The 12,925-nt window shown below is 35.4% G+C and overlaps 1 protein-coding gene across 1 annotated transcript in view; it reads right to left on the minus strand.

Annotated features, from left to right (window-relative positions):
• LOC119080395 (eukaryotic translation initiation factor 5B) overlaps nt 1-12,255 on the minus strand; it is a 66,406-nt gene extending 54,151 nt beyond the window's left edge. Inside the window, exons 1-6 of the mRNA XM_037188714.1 lie at nt 12,109-12,255; nt 11,007-11,973; nt 10,307-10,945; nt 10,022-10,240; nt 9,139-9,956; nt 8,939-9,071 (exon numbers count right to left, since the gene is read on the minus strand). Coding sequence (XP_037044609.1) covers nt 8,939-9,071; nt 9,139-9,956; nt 10,022-10,240; nt 10,307-10,945; nt 11,007-11,973; nt 12,109-12,152 — 2,820 coding nt within the window. The 5' untranslated portion in view covers nt 12,153-12,255. The remainder of the gene's footprint in view (nt 1-8,938; nt 9,072-9,138; nt 9,957-10,021; nt 10,241-10,306; nt 10,946-11,006; nt 11,974-12,108) is intronic.
• Between the last annotated feature and the right edge of the window lie 670 nt (nt 12,256-12,925).

The following is a 12,925-nucleotide window of genomic DNA, read 5'->3' on the forward strand; positions in this document are numbered from 1 at the left end:
AGAAAATAAATAAAAACGAAGAGACGGACGAATTGTTATTGTTAATCAAGAATATCATTAAATTGACCTCGCATATCCATATACAATACCGCACGGAAAATACGTCCACCCACATATTATTCATGGAAGAAGAATAATAAAAAAACAACAATCCCGACGACAATATTTTTTATGTCATTCGTTGTAAATTTAAATTAATTTTATGCTGATCAGGATATTCTCAATTCCGGGCTGTAGTTATCCCGCTCATAAATGCAAACGATAGACAAGTAGCTTTATGAGGGACTGATAACTGCGTGGGCTGTAGATACTCGATCCATTAGTCAGCTAGAAGACTTTTTACTTCAAAATTTTGAGAATTTCCTACCAAAGAAAACGAGGAAGTCATCCTCATAATCCTTATCCTTATCTGATAATCTGGTTATCTGGTAATCATCTGTTATCGAGAGAAATACGCGAAAACAATGAAGTAATAGAAACAGATTTTTTATCAAACACTAGGCGATTCTATAAACAAATGAAGTACCAGAGTTGATGATGACATCGCGACATTCTGTTTACCAAAAAGATATGAGTCAATCATAGGACATTGAACTTTGCATCATAACCAATCAAAAATTATCAACATTTTTTTTGATGAAATTAATTACGAGAGAGCATTTGGTGAAAAACATCAAAAACTAAATGTGTTCATTACACGCAAGGCGTTAGGTTAGTTAAAAAAAATGATTAATCACCCGATCATGTCAACAAAATAGTCCAACAACAAAAACACATTTTACCAAATGACACATCACACAAATTAAAAAAAAAGATGTTACGCCGCAATGGTAATATGTAATCACATTGAAGAGTACGTAGCTTGTTTTACACTACGTACCGGAAGTTCACATCTCTTTCAACTATTAGTATACTAATTTTATATTCGTACCCGCAGTGTTTATAACAATAGGGGTAAATGGCAATTACAATTTTCAGTTTCGTAAAACGTGGCAATAAATGACAGAGCATTTAGAGCATTTGTCATGGACTATAATTGGAAACATTTCCATTTTGATATGGTTATGAAGTTGAGAATGTCGCCGATACTTTTCTGTGTTAACTTTGCACAGACAGCAAGGAGTTTAACAGGTTGAAATAATATCTCCATTTCATTGGTTAGACATATGTCAGGTCATACGTCAGTGAGCAAAACTGTCTTGCTCAAAACATTAAGTTATCTTTCAATTTCATAGTCGGTGCAGTCACCGATACTTATTTTCGCATTTATTTGGGAAAATAAGGACAATTAATTTTTAGTTGATGATGGTGGAGATATCAAAAAAAATGTGTTTTAACAAACCATCTCATCACTAAAATAACAACGAATATATACAGTCATAATGGCTGACTGATGATAGATTGCTGTTTTTATAAATTAAGTTTGAGGGGAATGGGTTACATCAATTCTATTTTGGAATTAAATTTTGTAATGAAGACACATGTGGTAAATCGTGATCCATAAGTTTTCAGTTTTTTTTTTTTTTTGCTACTGATAGAAGCAGCCGTAAATTAAAATACGGCGACCCAAATCGATCATGTGACCGGCGTCAATTGACGGCGATTTTCTATTGCTATTTCAGTCCAGGGCTTACTTTAGAGAATTTTAATTCTGAATTCAGAATTTTCGGAATTTTCAGAATTAAAATTCTCTAAAGTAAGCCCTGTTTCAGTCGGTTCAAAAACTTGATTTTCTATTTTAAAAGTGTCACCAAAAAATTAGAGCTTTCAAAGCTCTTGAAACTTTGACAATGAAGAGAAGGTCGATAGATCGGTTCGGTTTTAAAGCACTGTACAAGTAAAATTTGAAATACTTTTCGAGTCAACAATAATTGGTTTCAGAAAAAATACGTACGATGCGTTTCTCCACTAAAAAAAGACTTTAATACAGGTATAAATTGACTTTGATCATACTTTCTTTTCATACAAACGTTGAGGTCGTTAATCGTTCTTTTTCTCATGTTACTCTTATAGTCTGCAAACCTAAGAGACTAATACTAATACTTCGCATCGCATGAGTCAAATTAATTGATTCTATATTCTATACCTCCAAGCTGGCTATAAAAATGCATGAAATTCTCTTTCTCTACGCAAAATTTCATTAAATTCTCTATTCATGACTTAATCCTCTATTCCTTCTTCATAGAATAGTGAATTCAACAAAGCAAATTCCTTCCACACTTTTCGTACGTAAACATGAACCGTACCATTGAAACGATAAAAATGAATTTTCTCTGTGGGCATTTCTTTTCAGACAAAATGAGCAACGATTTCTTACACATTTTTATTGCAAAGGTTTATTCATAAAAAAAAAATTGTTTCGTCGACTTTAAAACAATAATGGGATTTAGTCATGGTATTGTTTTGTTAAAATTCGAATTCACATGGTTCTGTGTTGTTTTTTTTTTCAACGAACGACGAATTACTACAAACTTTTTTTATGGTACTGCATAATAGTCTCTCAAGTGTGGAGAGGATATTATATGAATGATGATGACTGTGGGAATGTGAAGGAAATTAAACGTACCACAGACGATAGCTAAATATGGAAAAATTATTATTTTTGTTATTTTTGTGAACATTCATTTGTGAGTGATTTCATTCATGAACGCTTTGTGTTTAGTCTTTTATTCAATGAACGTAGTACTGTTCAAATTTCATTAACGAATGGTGGTAAGAAGAATGTGAAGGTGTGCAATTCATTCTGTAGTTGTACAACTTTTCGACCTATTTCGTATGTACACCTTTTTAATAAAACGAGTCCACAAGTCATAAAAATAAATCTAAAAAAAAACAATTTTTCTGATAAAGAGGCAGTAAGAAGTAATTGGAATAAAACTACGGTAAAATCTAGATAAATTTTATAGGCTACGTCGCGAAACAACTTTCACAACAATTAAGAATAAGTATACTTAAGTATATGTTAAGGGTGAACACTCCAGATTGAGATGTAGTTGAGTCGGAAAAACTCTGAGACAATTCTACTGAGCTTTTACGTGCGCTGGACACTGGTAAAGAAAGTGTTTTGCTGAGGGTTGTTGTTTAACCACAAAAAGCCATCAACATTGAGACACGACAAATCAACGATCGCAAACATTGTCGATATTATGACTATTATCGATCTTCACAGTTAGAAATAGTCATCTGTTATTGACAACGATGCCAGAATTAAGTGATATCATTCGGTTTATTCGGTTTGACTGAATGTTAAAACAATTGAAGTACTAGATTTTCTTTATAACACTACTTATACAAAAGCTGTAACAAGTCCGACTTTAACGACTAAAGATTCTTTAGTAAAGAATGTCACAAGACGGTCAATTGAAGGAACTTTTTGAAAGAAAAATGTTACAAGTCACATACATTTCAATTCAATACGATATTTCAAAACGAAACGCCTTTACTGTTGACATTGAAAGTGTTTTGCCAAAATGAAATTGTAAGCTATGCGGGTTTTTTTATCTCTCGTAAATTGGATGAAAATAAAAAAAAAATATTTCTGTTACGTTTGTGATTGGAACTATAAATGAACGTTTGTGTGAAATACGCGAAGGCCGTGACTTATTTGGTTTCATTCATTAAAATCGACTATATTTATCAATACTAATCGAGCTACGAATGTATTTTGTTGATGGTGTTGAATGTTTTTTAACAAATTGAAATGACTAAGCTAGAAAAAGAATTTTTGGTATATTGAAACACACTTGAACTTGAACCTGACCGACTGTTTTTTGGTGGACCACATAGAATATCTCAAGTGTTTTTGTTGTACTGTCGAATAAGAAGATTTGGCTTAATGTATACAACACTTGTCTCGATTGTGAAAACTTAAAATTGATTAGAATTACGCAGCTAACCATCTGTAAAATGCGAACTTTTTATTCAAGAGGAAAGTAACGAGATTTTCTCTGAAAATAGAAAACTTACATTTTTTCGTTGTTTTTTTAACTTGACCCAATGACGATGGCGGAAAAAATGCATGAAAAATTAAAATCTTACGATTTCAAACGACACTGGTCTTTCATTAACAATCCCAGCCAACGAAGTATAAACTCAAGAAAAATACATCCATTCATAAATAATTACCGATGCATAAAGTGGAACCATGTAGCTCAGGAAGAATAATCGCCATTTAGAAAAAAAAAGTGTTCAACGTTATGCTCGACGTAATTTTTCTTACATTTTTATTCAAAAATCTGTTTCAATTTGATGTTAAGTAAAAAAAAAGAATTATTTCGCTTATGAAAGACGTTTGGACGCAGTCTAGCGAATTTACACAAATTATGAATGAATATTGTACATGGGAATTTTACGCACTGTTCGGAATTCAGATTTAATTCAATGAGAATATTACTTCCTGTCATTGAATTCGAGCTGTTACGTCTTCACATAATAATGTGCTTGATGTCGGAGTCGTGGAATGTGTGTGTGCCGGTTTTTTTTTTTATAATTTATATAAATTAATCAAGACTTTAGATGGATAAGAAAAAAAAACCATTTACAAATAATAGCATACGCAGATGTTGCGCATAATGAATGGAATGACAAGTCGATTGAAAATAACGATGACCCGTGAATTTTTTATGATCAAATAGAGCTATTACCTCAGAGAGATAGTTGTCAAGCAAATTTGGTTAGTCTGTTTATATGTAAATACCTAATTCAAATCATAGAATTTCTACAGGAAGGAAGGCTAACTCACGTTATCCTGAAAAACATATTTGTGTCATCTGTTATCGACAGCAATGACGAAAATAAGCAATAACATGCGGAGAATGCAGTCTTATATAGTAAAAACTTTGTTTAAACGAATGAAGTAATAGATTGATTATTTGAAAGGGCATTTATTGCCAAGTTTTTTAACGTTGCGATTTGGCAACGGACTAAATGCAACACTAGAACTCACCCACAGCGCAAGGCTATTAGACTAAAACAAAAGATAAGTTCACAAACAAAGCCAACGCTTTTCCCTTTCCCAGTGCTCACGTTTAGTGAATGAATTGAGAAGAAGAAGGATGTTTCGACCTCGAGAACAAGCGGCGGTCCAAAAGTCAGAGTGGATGGACTATCTTCAGTTGTTTCCGCTAGCTTCTTTCACAAGACAGCAGTAAATTTCCGCTTGAATAAATATTTGAAAATTTACATAGACAAATGCCATCATCTGATGGAAAGTTTGGACATGAGAGTAATGCCACTCCGAAAAAAACCCGAAGAGTGGCAGACAAGAGTCAAAACATTCAGCAAAAACAGTCACTAGCACTCTTCTTACTCACTCTTGTAGTTTCGAAAAATTCCACTGCGGAATAAACTTTAAAAATATTTGAATCGAGTAAGAGTCTAAGAACGCAGCTTTTGCTCAAACCAATAGATACACTTCAAGCAATAAAATATTGAAAAATTTCAACTAATGACAAATGGTTGCAATTCAATTTCCAATTTTACTGTTAATTATCAATTTCATGATTCGCCCGTTCGATTAGGTTACCGCAGCCATTATCCATTAACCGAGATAAAATGTTTAATGGAACATAGCCGCTTACAGCAAGACATCAAGGCATACGAAACGAAAATATATTATGGAAAAAAATAAACCAAATCCATAACATGTGTGCCTTGCGCCTCAGTCTGATATTTAAAAATGATTTTTTTTACAAAATCATTTTCGGAGAGATGAAAGCGGAAAAGGCCATTAAAAAGTACACTTTAACAATCTGTTTTTAAGAGACGCATGCAAATAAAAACCGTTTTTTCCGTCTCTTCTGAGTAATGAATGTTATGCCGATTCGGTTCTTTCTTTTTTGTCAAAAAAAAGTGAAAAAGAAAACAAAACAATTAGATTAGTCTCAGTTGAAAATATATACAAAACAAAACAAAATAAGGGAAAAACAAGAGTCTCGGTCATGCTCCGAAAGAGATAAATGTTCATTCATTGAAAATAGATGTAATCCTTTAGATGAATATTGGCTTTAAAATGACCAGAGGCATATGTTTAACATTATGTTATGTGAACTTGCGTCGCTAGGTTGTTTAAAGCAAATCTACTTTTACTTCACTACCGCCAACAGTGCTTAGTACGTTGTCACGGATTGGATGAAAAGGATTCAACGTTGTACAGTATTATTGCCACCGATTCGATGTTTAATTATACATTTGAGTACAGACATGACCAAAGACCATTGACAAAGAACATTCACTACTACTAATTAAACTAATTTTTGTGTCATTTTAACCAATCACAGAATGAGTCGACTGATGCAAACGAACAATTCAATTCATTCAATATCCCATTTCCTAGCGACAATAAATCGAACAATGAGGTGAGGGTACAAACATGTACGAACGAATGTGAGAACTTTCATTTCGACTGCAATTACGGTCATCCTCAGAATTGTTCATGACCGTTCGTAGTACTTTTATACACCGGTTAGTATCTGCCTATCTCGCATTTATCCCTCTAGTCCATAACTGTGTTGTGTATCTCGATATATCTGTTCTCGGCAGATAAAATAGTGAATGCACCTCTGTCCAAAATGATTATATTAACGATTTGGACGCCTACGGCTCGGTTACATAACTTTTAATTAGTCAAAATAAACATTTTAGAAAGAAGTGCATAGTCTACTATTACCTCTAAAAACAGTTAAACTTGTGAAAATACTTTATAGTTCAGACGAAGAAACAAGTTCTTTGTTGCCTGTCTTATCCCGTTTGTAAAAGGTTTAAACACCCGGCCGATAAAATTTTCAGAAATCGTCCAGGTATTGCGAGTGTGTTTCTAAACATTTTGTGTTGTAAACTGTCTATGATGAAAATGACAAATGCATTCGTAAATTGGAGACCACGCATAATATGCCAATCAAAAGCAGACAGAACCGTAAAAATATACACTCGCACTCCTATACGCTATGTTCGTATAGCACAAGTGGAAAAGAAAAATAAAAACAAACAGAAAACTTCCGATAAACATTTCCTGTCTTATAAGTTTAATGTGTCGTCGAGCTCGTAAACTATACATCAAAATCAAAAGAAATTTCGGAATTTTAAAAATAAAAAAAAGAAAGAAAAACAACAACGCCGCCGCTTGTTATACTTACTCGGAAGTACTTAATTTAAAAATGACATCCCAAAATGAAATAAGTACGAAAAAAAAGACTACAACAACCATTCATTGATGCAACGGAATGATAAATTTGAAAAAATTACAAGAAATTGTCCATTAATCACAAGCGGTTTTCATTCGACATAAAGTATGTGCAATTAGTCAATCCCACTTTTATTTTTGAATCGTCTTACATTTCGTTTCAATTACATATGGTACATGAACCAAAGTTTTTCGTTGCTAATGCTAATTTACAATTTCCATGCGAAGATGTGCGAGATTTAGGAGAAATTTAGTAATGATGAGGAGAAAAATAGATTATTTTTTTTGTAAAATAATTGTGTTACATGGTACAGCAGTAAATTTCTGTCGAAAATCGGAATTATCAAAAATGTATACGTGGAATCCACATATGAATTCCGTAAGCAGTGATCAAACACTTTTTTTTAAAAACTCAGTTCATTTATTGAATCCTATCTAATAAACGAAGTTTTCTAACGTCTTGAATCATCGCAAATTCAGTAGTCTAATTACCCACCAAGTCAACCATATTGAGGACTGACAAGGTTTTCTTACCATGAAGGGAAACACATAATGTATTATAGTGGTGGTAAAGCAAGGGAAGTGATCTTGATCTATCTATATTTAATATCTCTTATTTAATCGTCGAGCCACAGAGTTTTTATGTTATTATGGACGCCTCAAATATCTCATCTCAATTTACACTCAAAAAATGTGTCGCGAACATTTAGACACAACAGAGTTTTGAACACAATAAATCAATTTCTTTATACGTTAAACATCAAACTAATTAAAGAGCATTGACAACAGTCGTACGACACAACCTCACTACACACAAAATCCCAATTGATTCGAGAAAATTCTTATTTGTTTTAAATGCCACTACCTTACTTAACCTATTACCCGTTGTATCGGATACGGCTAAATTGACACTGACCTACTCGGTCGAAGTTTTTCGAAACTGTTTTTTTAAAAGGTGGACGCATTTGATCCCTTTCGTCTTAGACAAAGAATTTTATGCAAATGGGATCGGAATAGGTTTACCAAGTTCAACTGTGGTTAAAAATTACTCTTGGATGTTAAGCAAACTTTAGGAAAGAGAATCTAACCCGATCCGAAACTGAGAATCTGGTTGAGTTTAAACCTGCCATGAGAGGTTTCAGGTTTCAACTCAAATTTTCACACAAAATGTTCATGTAAACTGCCAGGTCATGACCAGACCATAGACCGGATTACTATAGATTCCAATTGTTTAACTTTTTCGCAAAGTTGCTATTCTCATGGATATTCGTACATCTAGGGCATGAGTCACTGGTAATAAACAATTTCAATAAGAAAACAGTTTGGAGATGGAGATAGGTCCTAACGTATCACGCGATCTTTTATAATCGATCTCCCAGAAACGATTAATCATCTCTGTTATCTACAGGAACATTGGCAAAAAATAGTTGAAAGTCTCACCAGTTTTGGGACTTTGTCTCCAGGTAATCTACAAAAACTGGCTATGTTTTTCGTTTGGGACGCTACACTGATATAGCTGTGGCGGTCATTGTCACTTGGAGACAAAGTAACCCAAGTCCATTGAGATTTTCAACTCATTTCTGTAAGTGAGTGAGCTCTTCCATAGGAAAATGAATGTTGAAACAACTGAAGTACGAGATTTTCTATTAATTTGATCAGCAGATGTAAAAGATTAAATTAATACATGCAATTCCTAAAAGGTCAAATCAAAAACCCATCCAATAAATGGATTTCACTGTTTATCAAAAATGTACTCACCGGAATTTTTGACGTTCGTAAGAACTCCAGCAAAGCTTCCAAAGAACCTAATGTGGATGCTTGAACATATACACCTTCCTGACTCAACTTTATGTGACTAAGGGCCGATCTCAACTCTTTGGCCACCTCATCTCTACAAACGATCAATCAGTCAGTCAAAACTGTCCGGTTCAATCAAAGAAATTAAAAAGAAAATTTACCTGCACAACTCCACCTCATCCGGTTTTTGAGCAACATACAAATTCAAACCGGCTATGGCTTTTTCCAATTCTTTAGCAGCAATTTTGACACCTTGCGCTGCAATAATTTCTTTGTACTCAATGTAAGCATTTTTAACACGTAGCTCTTTCATCGGCTGTGGCATGAGCAGCGATCTTATTTGGGTGACAATTGGTCCATCTGTGCCAGCAACGCACACTGTATCACCTTCCCTCAGTTTGCCATTAATTAAAATAGCATCGATTGTCGTTCCAAGTCCAGGAATAGCTTTCACTTCCAATACGGTGGCCAGTAACTCTTCGCTGTACATCAGTCGTTTCGCCAGCACTGTTTGACACATTTCCACAATCAAATACAATAAGTTGCCCATTCCCTCCCCAGTAATGGCACTGGTTGGCACGAGACTGATATAATCCGATGGATCTGGATTTTCATAGAACAAAGCTGCGTTGAGTCCCTGTTCGGCGAACTGGACAATTGTTTCTTTCGTTCGTTTCTGAAATTCAAGTTGAGTATTCGGTGCTTGATTGTTTAGAACGTCACGAATGTCCTTGCGAATGTGCGTATTCCAGTCGTATAATCGATCGATTTTATTTAATGCCACAACGAACGGAGTCTTTTTCGATTTAAGTAAATTCAACGATTCGATTGTTTGCGGCTCAAGACCATGCATAATGTCGACAACGAGAATGGCAATGTCACACAGGGATGAACCCCGACTTCTAAGATTACTGAACGACTCGTGACCAGGTGTGTCGATGATCAGAAGACCGGGTAGCCGGAATACCATGTCGGTGAACTGAACAATCAATAATACGATATTAAGCAAGACAAGTACGTGTGACAAGTGTGACGTAACATTACCCCTTTAACAATTCTAGTTTGTTCTTTGATCGCATCAATGGGAACATTTGTGGCACCAATTTGTTGTGTAATGCCACCCGCTTCACCGTCTTGAACATTCGTCCGACGAAGTTTATCCAGAATTTTTGTCTTTCCAGTATCTACATGTCCCAAGACACACACCACAGCTGCTCGTAGATTATCTACAGTTCGCTTTTGCTCGGCAGCATGTCGCCGTTTCTAAACAAAATAATTTCAATTTTGAGCAAAGAATGAAATGAAGGGATATGAGGCGCAAAAACTTACCAGAATTCGTTCCCAAGCTTTTTCGCGTTTAGCTTCAGCATCGGTTTTAGAGTCACCCTCACCATCTGATTTCTCATCACTATCAGATTCATCTTCATCTTCTTCGTCGCTCTCTTCCTCCGATTCGTCATCGACGCTTTCCTCTTCGGATTCAGCTTTAGCCGCAGTTTCTTGTTCCTTTTTCGTTTCTTCAGATTCGTCTTCAGATGAGCTCGACGCATCCCATGAATCCTTAATCTTTTCAACCTCTGGAACTTCTTCCTTCTTTTCAGCGATTTCAACGGTATCATCAGCGGCAGTAGTCTCCACTTCACTCTTCACTTGCTCTTCTTGTGATTCGCTATGCTGCAATGTATCCTTCTTCTTGTTGGGTCTAATTCTTGTACCTGGTCGCGGACGTTTTTCTCCTACTTCCGGGACATCGACACCCTGTGCGCGCAGATTTTCTAACATAGCTTGGGCACGAGCTTTGTCTAATTTTTGCTTGGCTGTAAGTAGTTTACCCTCGGCTTTGAGCCGAGCTTTTCGCTCCTGTTCCCGTTGTTTCTTTTTCTCTTTTCGTTCAGCTTCAAGGCGGATATTTTCCAGACGTAAAGTTTCCAGTTCTTCTTCGCGACGAATTCGTTCCTCTTCTTCTCGCTGGAATAAAAAAAAATAATTATCTTCACAGAAGTGGGTCAATTTCAACCGAGTAATTTACCTTCAGACGCTCTTCCTCTTCTCGTACTTTCGCCAATCTTTCTTGCATGGCTGCCACCATGGCAGAGCTAACGCCTTTCTTCTTTGTTTTATCCTTTTCTTTGTCTTCTTCCTTTTTGTCTAATTTTCCTTTTTTCTTCTTTTTCTTATCATCCTTTTTGTCGCCTTCCCCTTCATTCTCCTGATTATTGTCATCATCTGCCTGTTCTACGGGTTTTTCTTCTTTCACCTTTTTCGGCTTCGACTCCTTTTTAGCTGCAACTTCAGTTCCACTGATGTCATCATCTACCTTATTGTCTTGTTGCTGCTTCAACAAAGCAGCTTCCCGTTTTTGACGTTCTTTTTTCTCCTTTTTCTTTTGTGCTGCAGATTTTACCGTGCCAGCATTTTGATCGTCCTGATCGTGCGATTCCGCTTCACCGTCAGCCCCATCGGAGGCTTTAGAATCTTTCCGCTTCACATCGACTGCAGCAGCTTTCTGTTCTACAGATTTCTCACCGGCATATTCTCTTTCCAATTCTGCCAACACTTTATCAATATCCTCGTCGCTGTCGTTCCTCTTCTTCTTCTCTTTCTTACTTTTCTTTCCACCTTTTTGTTGCGTATCTTTTTTCACCGGTTTGACATCAATTGCATCATCATCGTCTGTCACTGGTTGCTGTACCGCAGCATCGTCATCATCATCATCACTGAGATCAGCCATCAGCAAGTCGAAGCCACCTTTCTTTTCTTTTTTCTTGCTACTTTTAGTGACTTTAGGCGTATCGGCGTCTTCGTCTGCGGTCTTCTTATTCTTCTTATCCTTCTTTCCCAATTGCAACTCCTGAACTCCGCTTTCAACCAGATCCATTTCTTCGTCAGTGACACTGGATTTGGTTGCTTTCTTTTTATCCTTTTTCTTCGGTTTTTCCTTTTGCCGAGATTCATCGTCCGATTCTTGGGTCACAGGAACATCAATGTCACTATCCCTGGAAATGGTAACAAAAACAAAAGTTTATTTTCAGTGGAAGAGGTTTTTCGGATTATTTGTTGACACGTATATTGTCGCAATGTTCCCAAGGCGATTATTTACTAATTCCGCTATACCGACGCAGCAAACTTACCCATTATCGACAGCATCTTTTTTGCCTTTCTTTGATTTCACCATTTTTGCAAATTTCACAGATTAAATGATTAATTCTCTTCAGATTGTACAACAAAAATTTTCAAATGTGCTTTATGAGGTTAAGTTGTTAAATGTCACTGGTGTTGTCAGGCAGTTGTCAAAAAAATACAATTATACTGTGAAGTGATAGATGTCTCTGTTTTAATACATTTTTGTGGCGCAAACTATTTAGAATTGAATAGACTCACAAAAATTTAATATTTTTGGTGATTTGACTAAGTTTTTACTAAAACGCTTAAAAAACCTTACCAAAGTAGCTTTGTGTGATAAAAACATAAGAACGCAATAAGACGTAATAAATCTTGTTAAATTTGTAGTGATATCATTAACTATTCAACGAACAGGCAAAAGACCAAAAGTTAAATAAGAGGCCTACACGAAGCAGTAGTCCTAAATTCTCATATAAAATAAATTCTCATATAAAATAAAGTTTTTATGTTCGTATAACGGACGTTCCAAACAAAATAAGACGCCAAATGACAGCTTATAAAATCTGGTTTTTTGCCTGTTCTTGGAGTGCGTTGATTCAATTCAATTCATTTTAGTGCTATGAATAGATTCATTCCGCTCGCTATTGGCGATGGCAACTTCTTACAACCCGAAAATGGAAGCTACTAGTTTTCGCTTCTATTGTTTGTCTCTTGAGGTGAAAGACTAAGTTATTCGAACTTTTTTGAGACTTTCCACTCAGCCTTAGATTATAGTCAATAACATCATATATTTATGGATTTTTGTTGTAATTGAATATTTAAAAA

This window comes from Bradysia coprophila, unplaced genomic scaffold (assembly GCF_014529535.1).
Source record: "Bradysia coprophila strain Holo2 unplaced genomic scaffold, BU_Bcop_v1 contig_350, whole genome shotgun sequence".
Taxonomy (NCBI): domain Eukaryota; kingdom Metazoa; phylum Arthropoda; class Insecta; order Diptera; family Sciaridae; genus Bradysia; species Bradysia coprophila.